The sequence below is a fragment of the Procambarus clarkii genome, chromosome 1, assembly GCF_040958095.1.
Source record: "Procambarus clarkii isolate CNS0578487 chromosome 1, FALCON_Pclarkii_2.0, whole genome shotgun sequence".
In the NCBI taxonomy this organism is placed as follows: Eukaryota; Metazoa; Arthropoda; class Malacostraca; order Decapoda; family Cambaridae; genus Procambarus; species Procambarus clarkii.
This window is the reverse complement of record NC_091150.1, coordinates 39,766,335-39,779,097: the sequence shown is the minus strand read 5'-3', so window position 1 is coordinate 39,779,097 and position 12,763 is coordinate 39,766,335. Positions and strand designations below refer to the sequence as shown.

Here is a 12,763-nt window from a genome sequence, read left to right as displayed (position 1 = left end):
AGTTTCAAAGAGTTATTAGACAATGAGCCCATTGTCATATACAGTATATGTCATTGTTATTGTCAGAGTATAAGACAAAGAAAGACAGGACACCACGAGCATAGCTCTAATCCTGTAACCACACTTAAGTAATTACACAGAACAGGTGAATGATCAAGGTGTGGAGACCTACAGCAGGAGAGAGAGAAAAACCAGGGCTAAAGTCACTAGTTGCCTGGGCTAAAGTTGCTGGTCACCAAGGTTAGCATCACTAGTTGCCTGGGCTAAAGTTGCTGGTCACCAAGGATAAAGTCAGTGGTCACCAGGGATAGTCACCATATTTTCCTAAATGTTCTGCACTATTGCTAATTAGTGTGTACAGAACATTTGATGTACTAAAGTCAAAACCCCATTGTTTTATGGCCAGTAGCCTATCCATCTGCTGCTTTAGGAAGAATCTGAACTACATCCCTGCTGTTTTAGTCAGATTTGACTGCAGACCTGTTTTGGGCCCAGGCTATGTATGTAATGTCCCATCAGGTATGTAATGTCCCAGGAACTTAACTAAAAGGCAACCTACCTGCTTAATACCAGGACTAGCTAAATTATATAGATCAATGGTCACCCATCTTTTTAAAATAACCTGGTTTCTTTGCACATTTTCCTTATGAGAAACTTGCATAACTATAGACAAGGAACTAATTAAATGTCACCTATCACTGATAAGATATGCCACCAGGGCTAACAAGAGCCCAGAGAGTGATGGAAATACCATAGCTTGTCAACAGGGTCATGTGAAAACCATTAAAGTCAATAGAAAATCAAACCTCTCAAGAGCTTGGGACTTATCTAACTAGTCCATATCTTCATTGGAAAAAAATTGTGGCAAGACAACCTGATCAATGCTACAACAAATTAGAGAATATAATGAATAAAGAGAACTTCATTACTGAGTCAGTAATGGAATTAGTATTGTACACATTATTAGGTTAGGTCTGGTTGGATTGACTTATATATATTTGGTGGGGTTAGGGTAATTTCTTCTTGATATACAGAACCTGGAAACTAGTTGCCATGTTTGTTATTGCAGTCGCTATCCCAAAGTTATTTGTGTCATGGTCACAAATGTCTTTGCAGCTCTTTGTGCCTTCCACCTTTTGTTTTGGTTTTTCTCTTTGTTTGATTGGTCACTTTTCCATTTTCCACATACACCCTTCACTCCTCTCCTCTCCCAAGAGATGTGGAGTTTTCTGGGTTTGGAGTGCAGTGAGTACATTTCTTGTGTCCTTTGCTAGGTTGGTGGCTCTCGTTCTGGTTTTAAGCCAGTCCAGTGCTCATGTTTGTAAGACTCCTGAACAAGGTAGAAGTGCCTCTTATGTTTTCCAGAAGTCAGCATGCTCTATTGAGGTGCTGTCATTAGTAAGCTCAGGGAGCTTCTGAAGGACACATCCCAGAAATCGAGTAAATGCACGAATGAAATGCCCTTTTCTGGTAGCCCCCCCCCCATTACCTCCCTGCTCCTTTCCAATGATATTGCAAGCTTTGTATGGATGACTCCAGGGATGGCTGGCAGATCCCCCATGTTACTTGGGTTGTCATCTGATGGCAGTTGGATGCATCACAGTAAAGGTGACCTCGCAGCATTGATCCTTCCTAGGTATTCATTCCTTCCCAGGTATACTTAGTTTTCTTCAAGCAGTCACTTGTTTTCATGTGCTTACACTTTCTGATGGAATTTTTCTTGGATTTGGGTCTATTCCTGATTCCCACATTCCTTCACCTTTGTGATAGATGGGTCTTAGACTGGTGTGTTTAGCCAAGGTTTGGGGATTTTGTAGCTAAGCTCAGAAGCTACTGGGGGCCCACCAGAAAATTAATTGCAATACTGTACATTCAACACGTAAATTTAGTTTTCTCTTTTCAGTCTGTTGCACCGTAATTTGTTATACTCTTCTCATACCTCATGAGAGGTATGAACTATTTTAGCAGATGCAAAACTTGCTTTTGTATCGTGCAATAATATGTAAATGAAAAACTGCAGACCTAAACTGCACTTGTAGAGTATGAAGGTTTCAGTATAGAATGTTCTTTAGTCAGACCTTGACCAGATCAGACCAGACCAGACTCATCTTATGCCTCTTTATGATTAACTCAACCCTTTGGAGAAGAATATTTGACACAATGATCAGTGCCTTTCAGTTGTTTTAAATCTTGTCTTTCTGAATCAACCTAAAAGGAAAACTCAAGACGATGACAGATTTGGAATCGTATTTAAGTTGATGTATGCTAATGATATAGTTTAATAGAGGTGCAACATTTAGAAACGAAAAGGACATTCAAGGTTCCATGGAAAGATTGTTGCCTTTGTAACAAGTTTATTTACATCTATGTACATTAACCACTGTAAAGGCACTCGTGAGAGTTGTGCTCTTTTTTAATTAGGCTATATTTTAATGTTTTTAATGTTTTCATCACTTTTTTTTTAAATGAAAATAGTTCAGTTTGGCAACTTTTTGACATTAACTTTACCTGAACATTTATAAAAACAACAAAAATATGTCCTTAACAATTGAACTAGGAAGTGTTTGCCAAAACCAGGTGTGCAGTGCGGTGGTTAAAAAAAAAAAGAAAAAAAAAAAAGGAATTGATGCTACTTTATGAAAGTGTTAAGGCAAAACTGGATCATACATTCTGAAGATGAATATAACTTGCTCAACAATGTGACCAACAATAATTAGTTAACAATAAACAAATGCTGTTTCATTGCAACAATGCAACATTGAGCACAATAGGGTCAACATTATGTTTGCAAGAGTTAACATGATGCAGTGGTGAGGTGATGTCCAAGATGACTTACCTGGAGCATACCTGGAAAGACTTCCGGAAGCTCTTCTACTCCCCGAGCCTGGCCCCAGGTCAGGCTCGACTTGAGATAACTTGGTTCAACAGACTGTTACTTGGAGTGGCCTGCACGCCCACACACTCACACTTCTGGAAACGGTAGCCGGTTATTCTGACAAAGGACTTCTGGTAGATGCAGTTTACGTGGATTTTGCTAAAGCTTTTAACAAGGTACCACATGAGACTGGCAAAGAAATTACAGGCACATGGAATAAATGGGAGAATACTGGAATGGATAAAACAGTGGTTAAAACATAGAAAACAAAGGGTTGTGCTAAATGGGAATGAATCTGACTGGGGAAATGTGCTAAGTGGGATTCCACAGAGGTACATTTTGAGGCCAACCCATTTTTTGTAATATACATCAGTGACATTGATGAGAATTTTACAAACCACATCATCAAATTTGCAGATGATACTAAGATCTATGGTAACGTTTGAAGTGAAAGTGATATAGAGACCTTACAGAGAGATCTGCATGAACTCCACAAACGGTCAGATGACTGGCAAATGCTCTTTAATGTCAACAAATCCAAGACCTTTAATGTGGGGCATAATGATCCACAACACAACTACCAAATTGACAGCACTACCTTACAACAGATAGATGAAGAAAAGGACCTTGGTTTCAGAATCCATTATTCACTAAAAGTTGCACAATAAGTGGGAGCGGCAGTAAAAAAAGGCGAACCAAAGCTTGGGAATACTCAAGTGTACCTTTACTTTTAAGAAAAAAAAAAGTGGTTGTTCAACTGTATAAGTCTCTGGTGTGCCTCACCTGGATTACTTCATGCAGGCATGGAGACCTCATCTCCAGAATGACATGGCTGCTGTGGAGAAGGTGCAACACTAGGCAACAAAAATCATACCAGAGCAGAGTCATCTCTTGTATCAGGAACGGTTGAGGGCCACTGGGGTAACAACACTGCAGACAAGGCATGACAGGGCAGATCTAATAGAAACCTTCAAAATACAGTACTGAACTAAACAAATTGGACGATGTCGATCTGGACACTTTCTTCAAAAGGTCAGACGTAACACGAACGAGGAGCAACGGTTTCAAGCTCAACAAGCCACAATGTAGACAGAAAACAGGAGATGCTTTTTCACCCATAGGGTTGTAAACCTATGGAAATGCCTTCCTGCAAAGCCATAAACACCAAAACTCTGCTGGGTTTTAAAATACAAATAGAAAAGATCATCCGGATAAATAAAGGGGGGGGGGGGGTCTTTGACAAAGCCGCCAGCTTCCTGTCCTCGTCAATGCCACTTGTATTAGTGGCCCTCAGGTAAATTCAGGTACTGTAAATACACAGAGTTGGACAGGCACTTTTTGCAGGAACCTATTTAAATGCTCCTTGAAGACATCCACCTTTGTTCTGGCATTCTGACTTGGTCATATCAGTTGACACAACTTACTTGTAGCACAGCAACACTGAGAATAAAGTCCCCAGTGGGGCGAGAACCTAAACGAGATGACATATCATAGCTGACTATAAGGCTCGTTTTTGATAAGCAGAAAGACTAAAATCTTGTAGATTCATGCATCATTGGCACTTACACAAGAAGCACTGGCCTTCCTGTGATAAGCTTTTGTGTTTAAATGTGGGTCTCCTGTCTGGTCCCCTTGAGGAAATTCTTCTCTCACGTTTTTGCCAGTCTCCCGTGTATCTTCCGGTTTATAAATAAGATTAATGATTATGTTATTGTCCTTCCTGTTGTGAATATCAGGACACGATCCCTATTCTAATTAATAACACATGAAAGAGGATGGTATAGGTTTAGCTTTATTCAAATCTCAATTAGTGTATATTTAACTCAAACGCATAGCATAGAATAACATTTGCATGTGGTGCTTCTCTATAGAAAGAGCACTAAATAAAGAGGTGGAATTTGCATTATCTCAGCCTCCAAAGAGAAATTCTGGCTTGGACACTGTTCCCTCATCCTTTACACATATCCCTGCTCCTTGTTCTTGTATTCCTTCCAAGTGATACATTAGTATAGTCATTTTGGCTTAGCAACTTCTCCTCATAAATACCTTACTTCCTGATTTTAATATCACGCAGCATCAGAAAAGAATGTAATTTCTCAACTTGAAATACTCAATATATATTTTGATAAATTATAATCATAATGAAATGTTGAAAATTTTATTTAATGCAATGCACAAATAAAAATTTATTATGGGATTTCTACCTAAATGAAATGAAAAATCTACTTATTTGTACACTACACAGTAGTGATCACCGTAACAATCAATTATCAGACATACCGCAATGTTTGTATGCGAAATGGAAACTGTAAGCTGATTACATTAATTATTCAATTGGACTTGCGAAGAACTGATGGAGACTTGACTTGAGATGCTTGATGCAGTGTCAAATTGAGCAGCTGTGAGTGGCCCAGCGAAGTTGTGTGAGTGATAGGAGATCCATTGGCTGTCACTATCATGTTCGTGGTGCCACTCATCACTAAGGCTTTGGAATTGATTTCTGAACTTATTAATTCTTGTTCTCCCACTACAGTTACCTATTAAAGTTCAAGAGAATATCACGCATATTAGTTAAAATAACAAATATTACATACAATAACCAAACACTGAACTCATTACACAAGGGTGACTGAAGATGGTAATCCAACCTATAGGTTGGATTACCATCTTCAGTTATACACTGTACACACTGAGACAGTGTATACACTGTCTCACAAGACAATATTACATAATATCAACAATATAAAATACCAGCAATTAATTTTCAACAAATCTGAACAATCAACTACAATCCCTATTCAATTTTGTTCCAAATGATTGGAAATTAACAATGTCCATCCAACCCTATGGGCCATGCACCAAGGAGCCAAAAAGATCACTCCACCTGAGTATGTCTCCAATCTGGATAACACTCTGATCAACAGTTGGATTGGGAGGAAAGAGATAGCGAAACCCCTGCCTCAACCAGTCCAACTAAAAGGCATCCACTACAGAGCCAAACTGATGCAAAAAGATTCAACTCGGACTAATGGAACATTTCTCAGATCCACCAGGACATTTCATTGATGCTCCACTATTTAGAAATAGGATGGAACATTGGACATGCCATGTACATGAGCCTATGGACAGCCAAATCCTTAAAATCCAGAAGCCAAGCTACCAGTAGAACCCAGCTCAAAAGGCAAAAGGACTGAAGCAATCCTTTGTAATTGAGAGAGAACTAATGGAGAGTAGTCGGAATGATACCGGAGAATGGAGTCCAGAGAACCAGCCAGTCATCAAGATAGAAGACACAAACCCCCCTAAGAGAATTTGTCTGGACACCAGGGGCCAGATTCACGAAGCAGTTACGCAAGCACTTATGAACCTGTACATCTTTTCTCAATCTTAGGCGGCTTTGTTTACACTTATTAAACAGTTAGTGAGCTCCAAAGCACCAGGAGGCTGTGTATAACAATAACAACAGTTGATTGGGAGATTTTCATGCTTGTAAACTATTTAATAAATGTAACAAAAGCCGTCAAAGATTGAGGAAAGATGTACATGTTTGTAAGTACTTGCGTAACTGCTTTGTGAATCTGGCCCCAGGTGGACCCACCTTGAGGCTACCTTGAGGTGCTTCCGGGGCTTAGTGTCCCCGCGGCCCGGTCGTCGACCAGGCCTCCTGGTTGCTGGACTGATCAACCAGGCTGCTAGACGCGGCTGCTCGCAGCCTGACGTATGAGTCACAGCCTGGTTGATCAGGTATCCTTTGGAGGTGCTTATCCAGTTCTCTCTTGAACACTGTGAGGGGTTTGCCAGTTATGCCCCTTATGTGTAGTGGAAGCATGTTGAACAGTCTCGGGCCTCTGATGTTGATAGAGTTCTCTCTCAGAGTACCTGTTGCACCTCTGCTTTTCAACGGGGGTATTCTGCACATCCTGCCATGTCTTCTGGTCTCATGTGGTGTTATTTCTGTGTGCAGGTTTGGGACCAGCCCCTCAATTATTTTCCACGTGTAAATTATTATGTATCTCTCCCGCCTGCGCTCAAGGGAGTACAGATTTAGGCTCTTTAGTCGGTCCCAGTAATTTAGATGTTTTACTGAGTGGATTCTAGCAGTAAAGGATCTCTGCACGCTCTCTAGGTCAGCAATTTCTCCAGCTTTGAAAGGGGCTGTCATTGTGCAGCAGTACTCCACTCTAGATAGCACAAGCGTTTTGAAAAGTATCATCATCGGTATAGCATCTCTAGTGTGAAAAGTTCTTGTTATCCAACCTGTCATTTTTCTTGCAGTTGTGACGGCTACTTTATTGTGTTCTTTAAAGGTAAGGTCTTCCGACATGAGTACACCCAGGTCCTTTACATTGCCTTTTCGTTCTATGTTATGATTTGCCTGCGTTTTGTACGTGGTTCCTGTTTTTATGTTTTCAATTTTTCCGTAGCGCATGAGCTGAAACTTATCCTCGTTGTATACCATATTATTTTCTGTAGCCCATAGAAAGACCTGATCTACATCTGATTGGAGGTTTGCCGTGTCCTCTATGTTGCCAACTCTCATGAAAATCCTAGTGTCATCTGCAAAGGATGATACAGTGCTATAGGTTGTGTTCTGGTCTATGTCCGATATGAGGATGAGAAAAAGTACTGGAGCAAGCACAGTACCCTGGGGGACTGAGCTCTTCACGGTTGATGGGCTGGATTTTATTTTGTTGACTATTACACATTTACCCAATTATTACACTATTACCCAAGCCACTGTGGCCATGTGAAAGGTCAGAATAAAAAGGAATTAAACTGTTCAATCTCATGAGGTCGTAAAATTCCCATATGACTGCCGAATCCTGCTCAGGGACTAGGAACAACTTGGACACTCACCAAAGAGTTAACTCAACCATACTAGAGTCCAAATCATGTTGACCAACAGAAGCTAAGAAGAGAACTCCTGATCCAAGACCCCTAAATCTAGAGGAGGGGGAGTGGACCAAGGTCATTAGAGAACTTGCGAGACAAACTGGAAGGCCCAGAAATTGTGGGACTAGGAACTGGCAAGACAGGCCAAATACTCTCCCATAGGGCTGTCTAAGGGCAGAACAGCAAAAGGGTTGGGACAGAAACCCCCCCCTCCCAGAGGAAACGCTATCTGTGACACCCAAAAACAATGCTGACTAGAAGAGGGAAAGGCTGGAGGAAGGGCCAAGGCTTGAGAATCAGGAGCCACTGGATGCTGATTCCAAAAACCACAGGTGTGGCCCCAACCAGGGAAGACCATCTCCAAGCAGCAGGGACAGAATCTCTGTGATCAAACCCGATTGAGGGGGCAGGAAGGCAGTAGCTGCAGTGGAAAGCACTGAAGAGACAACCACCACAAAAAAATATGAGGGACAAAAAGTGGAGGCAGAAAAATGGGATAAGGAACAAGCTAAATTGAAAGCCTGGGCAAAGCATGGCCACTGACAAGCGAGATGGGTAATGAAAATGTCCTCCACTACTTCCTGAAAGTGGGATGCAAGCAGTCCTCTTGCACAAAGCTGCTGAAGTCAGAACTACAGGTAACAGGTAATAGCATCACCCGGCACCAAAGCCAAAACACCCAAGCCACTCTTGATTTGGTCAGAGACTGATACGATTCCTGTGTGGAACGACCTAGCTTCAGGGAGCCACCAAGGCCCAGTCAGAAAGAGGCATTTCATTACAGTCAATGCTAGTTTCTGGTTTCATGAGGTATACACAGTTGCCAGCTGACAGGGGTCAGTGTGTCCATTAGTGTTAGATGTGTTGTTTATGGACAGTTGTGTGTGGATGATTTCCATGTACATTGCTTTACTTATTAGTTTACACAGTAGTTTTTGTGCTTAACTCAATTTTTATACACACAATTACCAAAAACATTGAGAACTGTATATAGATATGTAAACCTAAACCAAAATGTGTGTGGTGTAACCCAAGATTTGGCAAAGTGAGGTCACCTGAACCGAGGTTGCATTGTAAAGTAACCTTCCCTAACATTGACCAGATGTTTTATTTTCTTTATGAAGAAAAAACAGATTTCTAAACTTTGTTGGAAGGCTTACATAAAACACATTCATATTAATATAGTGAATAGCTTAAATTTAATTACATTCTTGATGTACAGTAATAGGTAACAGATTATTATTATTTTTAAGATAAAAAAATATCTAAATATTTACCTAGAAAATATTTTTTAGATCAAAAGTGCTATAATGAATCGGCAAACTGTTGGGAGCATTAAACATGATATTAATGTGTATACAATACTTCTGTAAGCAAATATAATGTAATTTTTCCCTTAGTCTTTTAATCCACAATGCAGCCCCCTGTGTTAAACACATACTTCTCCTACCTGAGATGATCCTGTGACTGGGACAAGCAGCTGGGTGTGGTGAGATGATGTGTGGTTATGGGAAATGGGTGTATGCGTGAGTTTGAAGATGGTTCCAGGTACAGCTTGAGAGAGTCGGGTACTGCTGGTGGTGGTGGTGTTGAGGCCAGAAGAATACTGACCAGCTGTTATGAAGCTATTAGTCAGGTTGACTGGGTTCATGGTCACTGCCCCACCTCCAGCAGGAGATACTGCTGGCACAGCACCCACCTGTAAAAAGAAAACAAAGGTTCATTATGATCATGAAAATAAAATAGGAGGTATCCATTAGTCTCGGGAGACTGTGGAGTTATGCTCTGGTTGTCAGTTGTTAATATAAATGTCTTTATTTCACAGAATTGCAGTGTGACTTTCCTCTGAACAAATATTTGAAACACTTGCAATAACCCACATAACTAGCTGTATCTTAATTCATAGGATATAATCCAATGACCCATATGCACAAGTGTGCAATCCAAGCAATAGATACTTACAATATACATGTGAAGTTATCATCAGAGTCCACTGGAAGTCATTTGGAATGAAGACATAAAATCAAACCTGGCTGGAGACTGGTGTGGTGATCAAGCTCCAGCCCAGACAAGATGCGTATGAATGACATGGAGTGGACACCACCATGGAATCAAACCCAAAGAAGCCTGAAGTGGAAAGCAATGATGTAAGATATTTTTCAGGACTAATAGGGTCCTGCATGGTCCCTGAGCTAAGGAAGTGTCTACAGTGTAAGACGTGGCACAGCACTCAGCCACACACTGCCCATAAAACACACCATGCAGGGGGAATCTGAGGCATCACAACAGCCAATTGAAAGGATGGGGGGGTAGGCCATCCTGGTATCCAACACCAGCCTCGAGCAAGGAGGAGATTAGGCTGGCTCCATCTGATGTGCAAACTTGGCAAAGAACTAAATCACCGGCTAGCAGATAAAACATTTATCTGGGAGCCAAAGCAGCCAGCCGTCAAGGTAGGCTAGAATGTTGATCACCTAGAAATGAAGATCGAAAAGGATTACCTGAGCCAATCTATTAAAAGTTCTTGGTGCTAAGTTGATTCCAGAGGGCAGAGCCTGAAAGTGGTAATCAAGGTTCCCCACTTGGAACCTCAGTCAATCCCTGAACCGTGGATGGACTGTAACATGGCAACAGGCACCCTGAAGTATCAGGGTATTGAGCCAAGACTGCCTCGACACCATCTGGCAAACCAAAGACAAAGTGGACATCGTGAATGTTAGACATACACAGAAAGCCTCCTATTCCATGCCGACACAAATGTGTGTACCTGTGGGTATGCAAACGTTTCGCAGATCCAATGCAAGGAAGTGCTGTTGAATATCTACTGTCGAAATGGGATGGGACTGGGAAAGACCATCTGCAGGAATATTTAACGCCCTAACACTGTTAATCATGCAGAAACAAACCTTGAAAATCCAGAAGACAAGCCACCTGCAAAGTCCAGCTCCACAATGAAAGTGACCAACTCAACCTGAATTTACCTGAGGGCCATTAATACTAGTGGCCTCGATGAGGACAGGAAGTCGGCAGCTTGTCAAAGGTCCCCCATTTGCTCTGATCTTTTTTGCTGTACAGTATTTTAAAACCCAGCAGAGTTTTGGCGTTTACAACTTCGGCAGGAAGGCAGTTCCATGGGTTTACAACCCTTATTGTGTGAAAAAGAATTTCCTGTTTTCTGTCCTACATTGTGACTTGTTGAGCTTGAACCTGTTACTCCTCGTTTCGTGTTACGTCTGACATTTTGAAGAAACTGTCCGGATCGACATCGTCCAAACCGTTTAGTATTTTGAAGGTTTCTATGAAATTTGCCCTGTCATGCCTGGTCTGCAGTGTTAGTCCAATCGCCCTCAACCGTTCCCGATACGAGAGATGACTAAGCTCTGGTATGATTTTTGTTGCCTGGTGTTGCACCTTCTCCAGAGCAGCTATGTCTTTCAGAAGATGAGGTCTCCATGCCTGGATACAATAATCCAGGTGGGGGCGCACCAGAGACTTGTACAACTGAACGATTATGTCCTTTTCTTTGAAGATAAAGGTATGCTTGATTATTCCCAGGGTTTGGTTCACTTTTTTTTTTTTTACTGCCGCTCCCATTTGTTTTGCAACTTTTAGTGAATGGTGGATTCTGATACCAAGGTATCAGAATCTTCTTCATCTATCTGTTGTAAGGTAGTGCTGTCAATTTGGTAGTTGTGACATGGATTGTTATGCCCCACATGCAAGATCTTGCATTTATTGACATTAAAAAGCATTTGCTAGTCATCTAACCATTTGTGGAGTTCATGTAGATCTCTTTGTAAGGTCTCAATATCACTTTCATTTCCCACTTTACTATTGATCTTAGTGTCATCTGCAAATTTGATGATGATGTGTGGTTTGTATTATTCTCATCTATGTCATTGATGTATATGACAAAAAGGGTTGGCCCCAAAATGGAACCCCCCCCCCCTGTGGGACCCCACTTAGCACATTTACCTCAGTCAGATTCATTCCCATTTAGCATGACCCTTTCTTTTATATTTTTTAACCACTGTTTTATCCAATCCAGTATTCTCCCATTTATTCCATGTGCCTGTAATTTCCTTGCCAGTCTCTCATGTGGTACCTTGTCAAAAGCTTTAGCAAAGTCCATGTAAGCTACATCTACCAGAAGTTCTTTGTCTGAATAGCTGATTATCGTTTCCAGAAATGTGAGCAGGTTAGTAAGGCAGGATCTATTTTTAACAAACCCATGTTGTGTTGATTTTACAAGATTGTTCTCTGTGAGATGTTGTATGATTCCCTTCCTTAGTATTCTCTTCACGAGCTTGCAGATGTGTGATGTCAAGCTGATTGGACGGTAGTTTTCTGCCGAGCTCTTTCTGCCTTTTTTGAAAATGGGGGTACACGTAACATTTGCATATTTCCAATCCAGGGGGAACTAATCCTTGGTCCAAGGATTTTCTGAAAAGGAGTTTCAGTGGCAAGCATAGTGCATTTGCCAGTTCCTTTATGATTTTGGATTGAAATCCATCCACAACTGAGGCTTTTGAGTCTTTTAGTTTGTCAATGCTCTTCCTGATTGTGTCACATGTAATGGGTATATCCCTCAATTCATTCTCTTCACCTCCTTCAAACATTTGTGTGGGTGATGGGATCTCGTTCAATCTTTCTAGTGTGAACACTTATGTAAATTATTCATTCAGTGTTTCCTGCCCTTTGATCATCCAATAGAACTCGGTTAGTCTCATCTTTTAGGGGTCCAACAGAGTCCTTTGTTTTGGTTTTACTTCGTATATAGGCATAGAATGCTTTTGGATCTTCCTTAATGTTTTGGGCAAGTTTTCTTTCATAGTTTCTTTTGGCTAATCTGATTTCCTGCTTGGCTGAATTTAATGCCCTTTTATATATCTCATAATCCATGATGTTCATTGTGGATTTATACCGTCTCCAGAGGTTCCGTTTAGTTATTAATGGTCTTTTTACTACTTGTGTCATCCATCTTGTTCTCCTTCT

The 12,763-nt window shown here is 41.0% G+C and overlaps 1 protein-coding gene across 5 annotated transcripts in view; it reads right to left on the bottom strand.

Annotated features, from left to right (window-relative positions):
• Positions 1-5,017: 5,017 nt before the first annotated feature.
• Positions 5,018-12,763, bottom strand: part of LOC123772298 (cyclic AMP-dependent transcription factor ATF-7) — a 103,668-nt gene continuing 95,922 nt past the window's right edge. For 4 of the 5 annotated variants that reach the window (XM_045765422.2, XM_069338212.1, XM_045765494.2 and 1 more), the window contains exons 13-14: positions 9,219-9,467; positions 5,018-5,412 (exon numbers count right to left, since the gene is read on the bottom strand). In XM_045765422.2, coding sequence (XP_045621378.1) covers positions 5,206-5,412; positions 9,219-9,467 — 456 coding nt within the window. In that variant the 3' untranslated portion in view covers positions 5,018-5,205. Of the gene's footprint in view, positions 5,413-9,218; positions 9,468-9,730; positions 9,896-12,763 lie in introns of those variants that run through there. The other variant, XR_006774661.2, reaches the window with a different exon arrangement.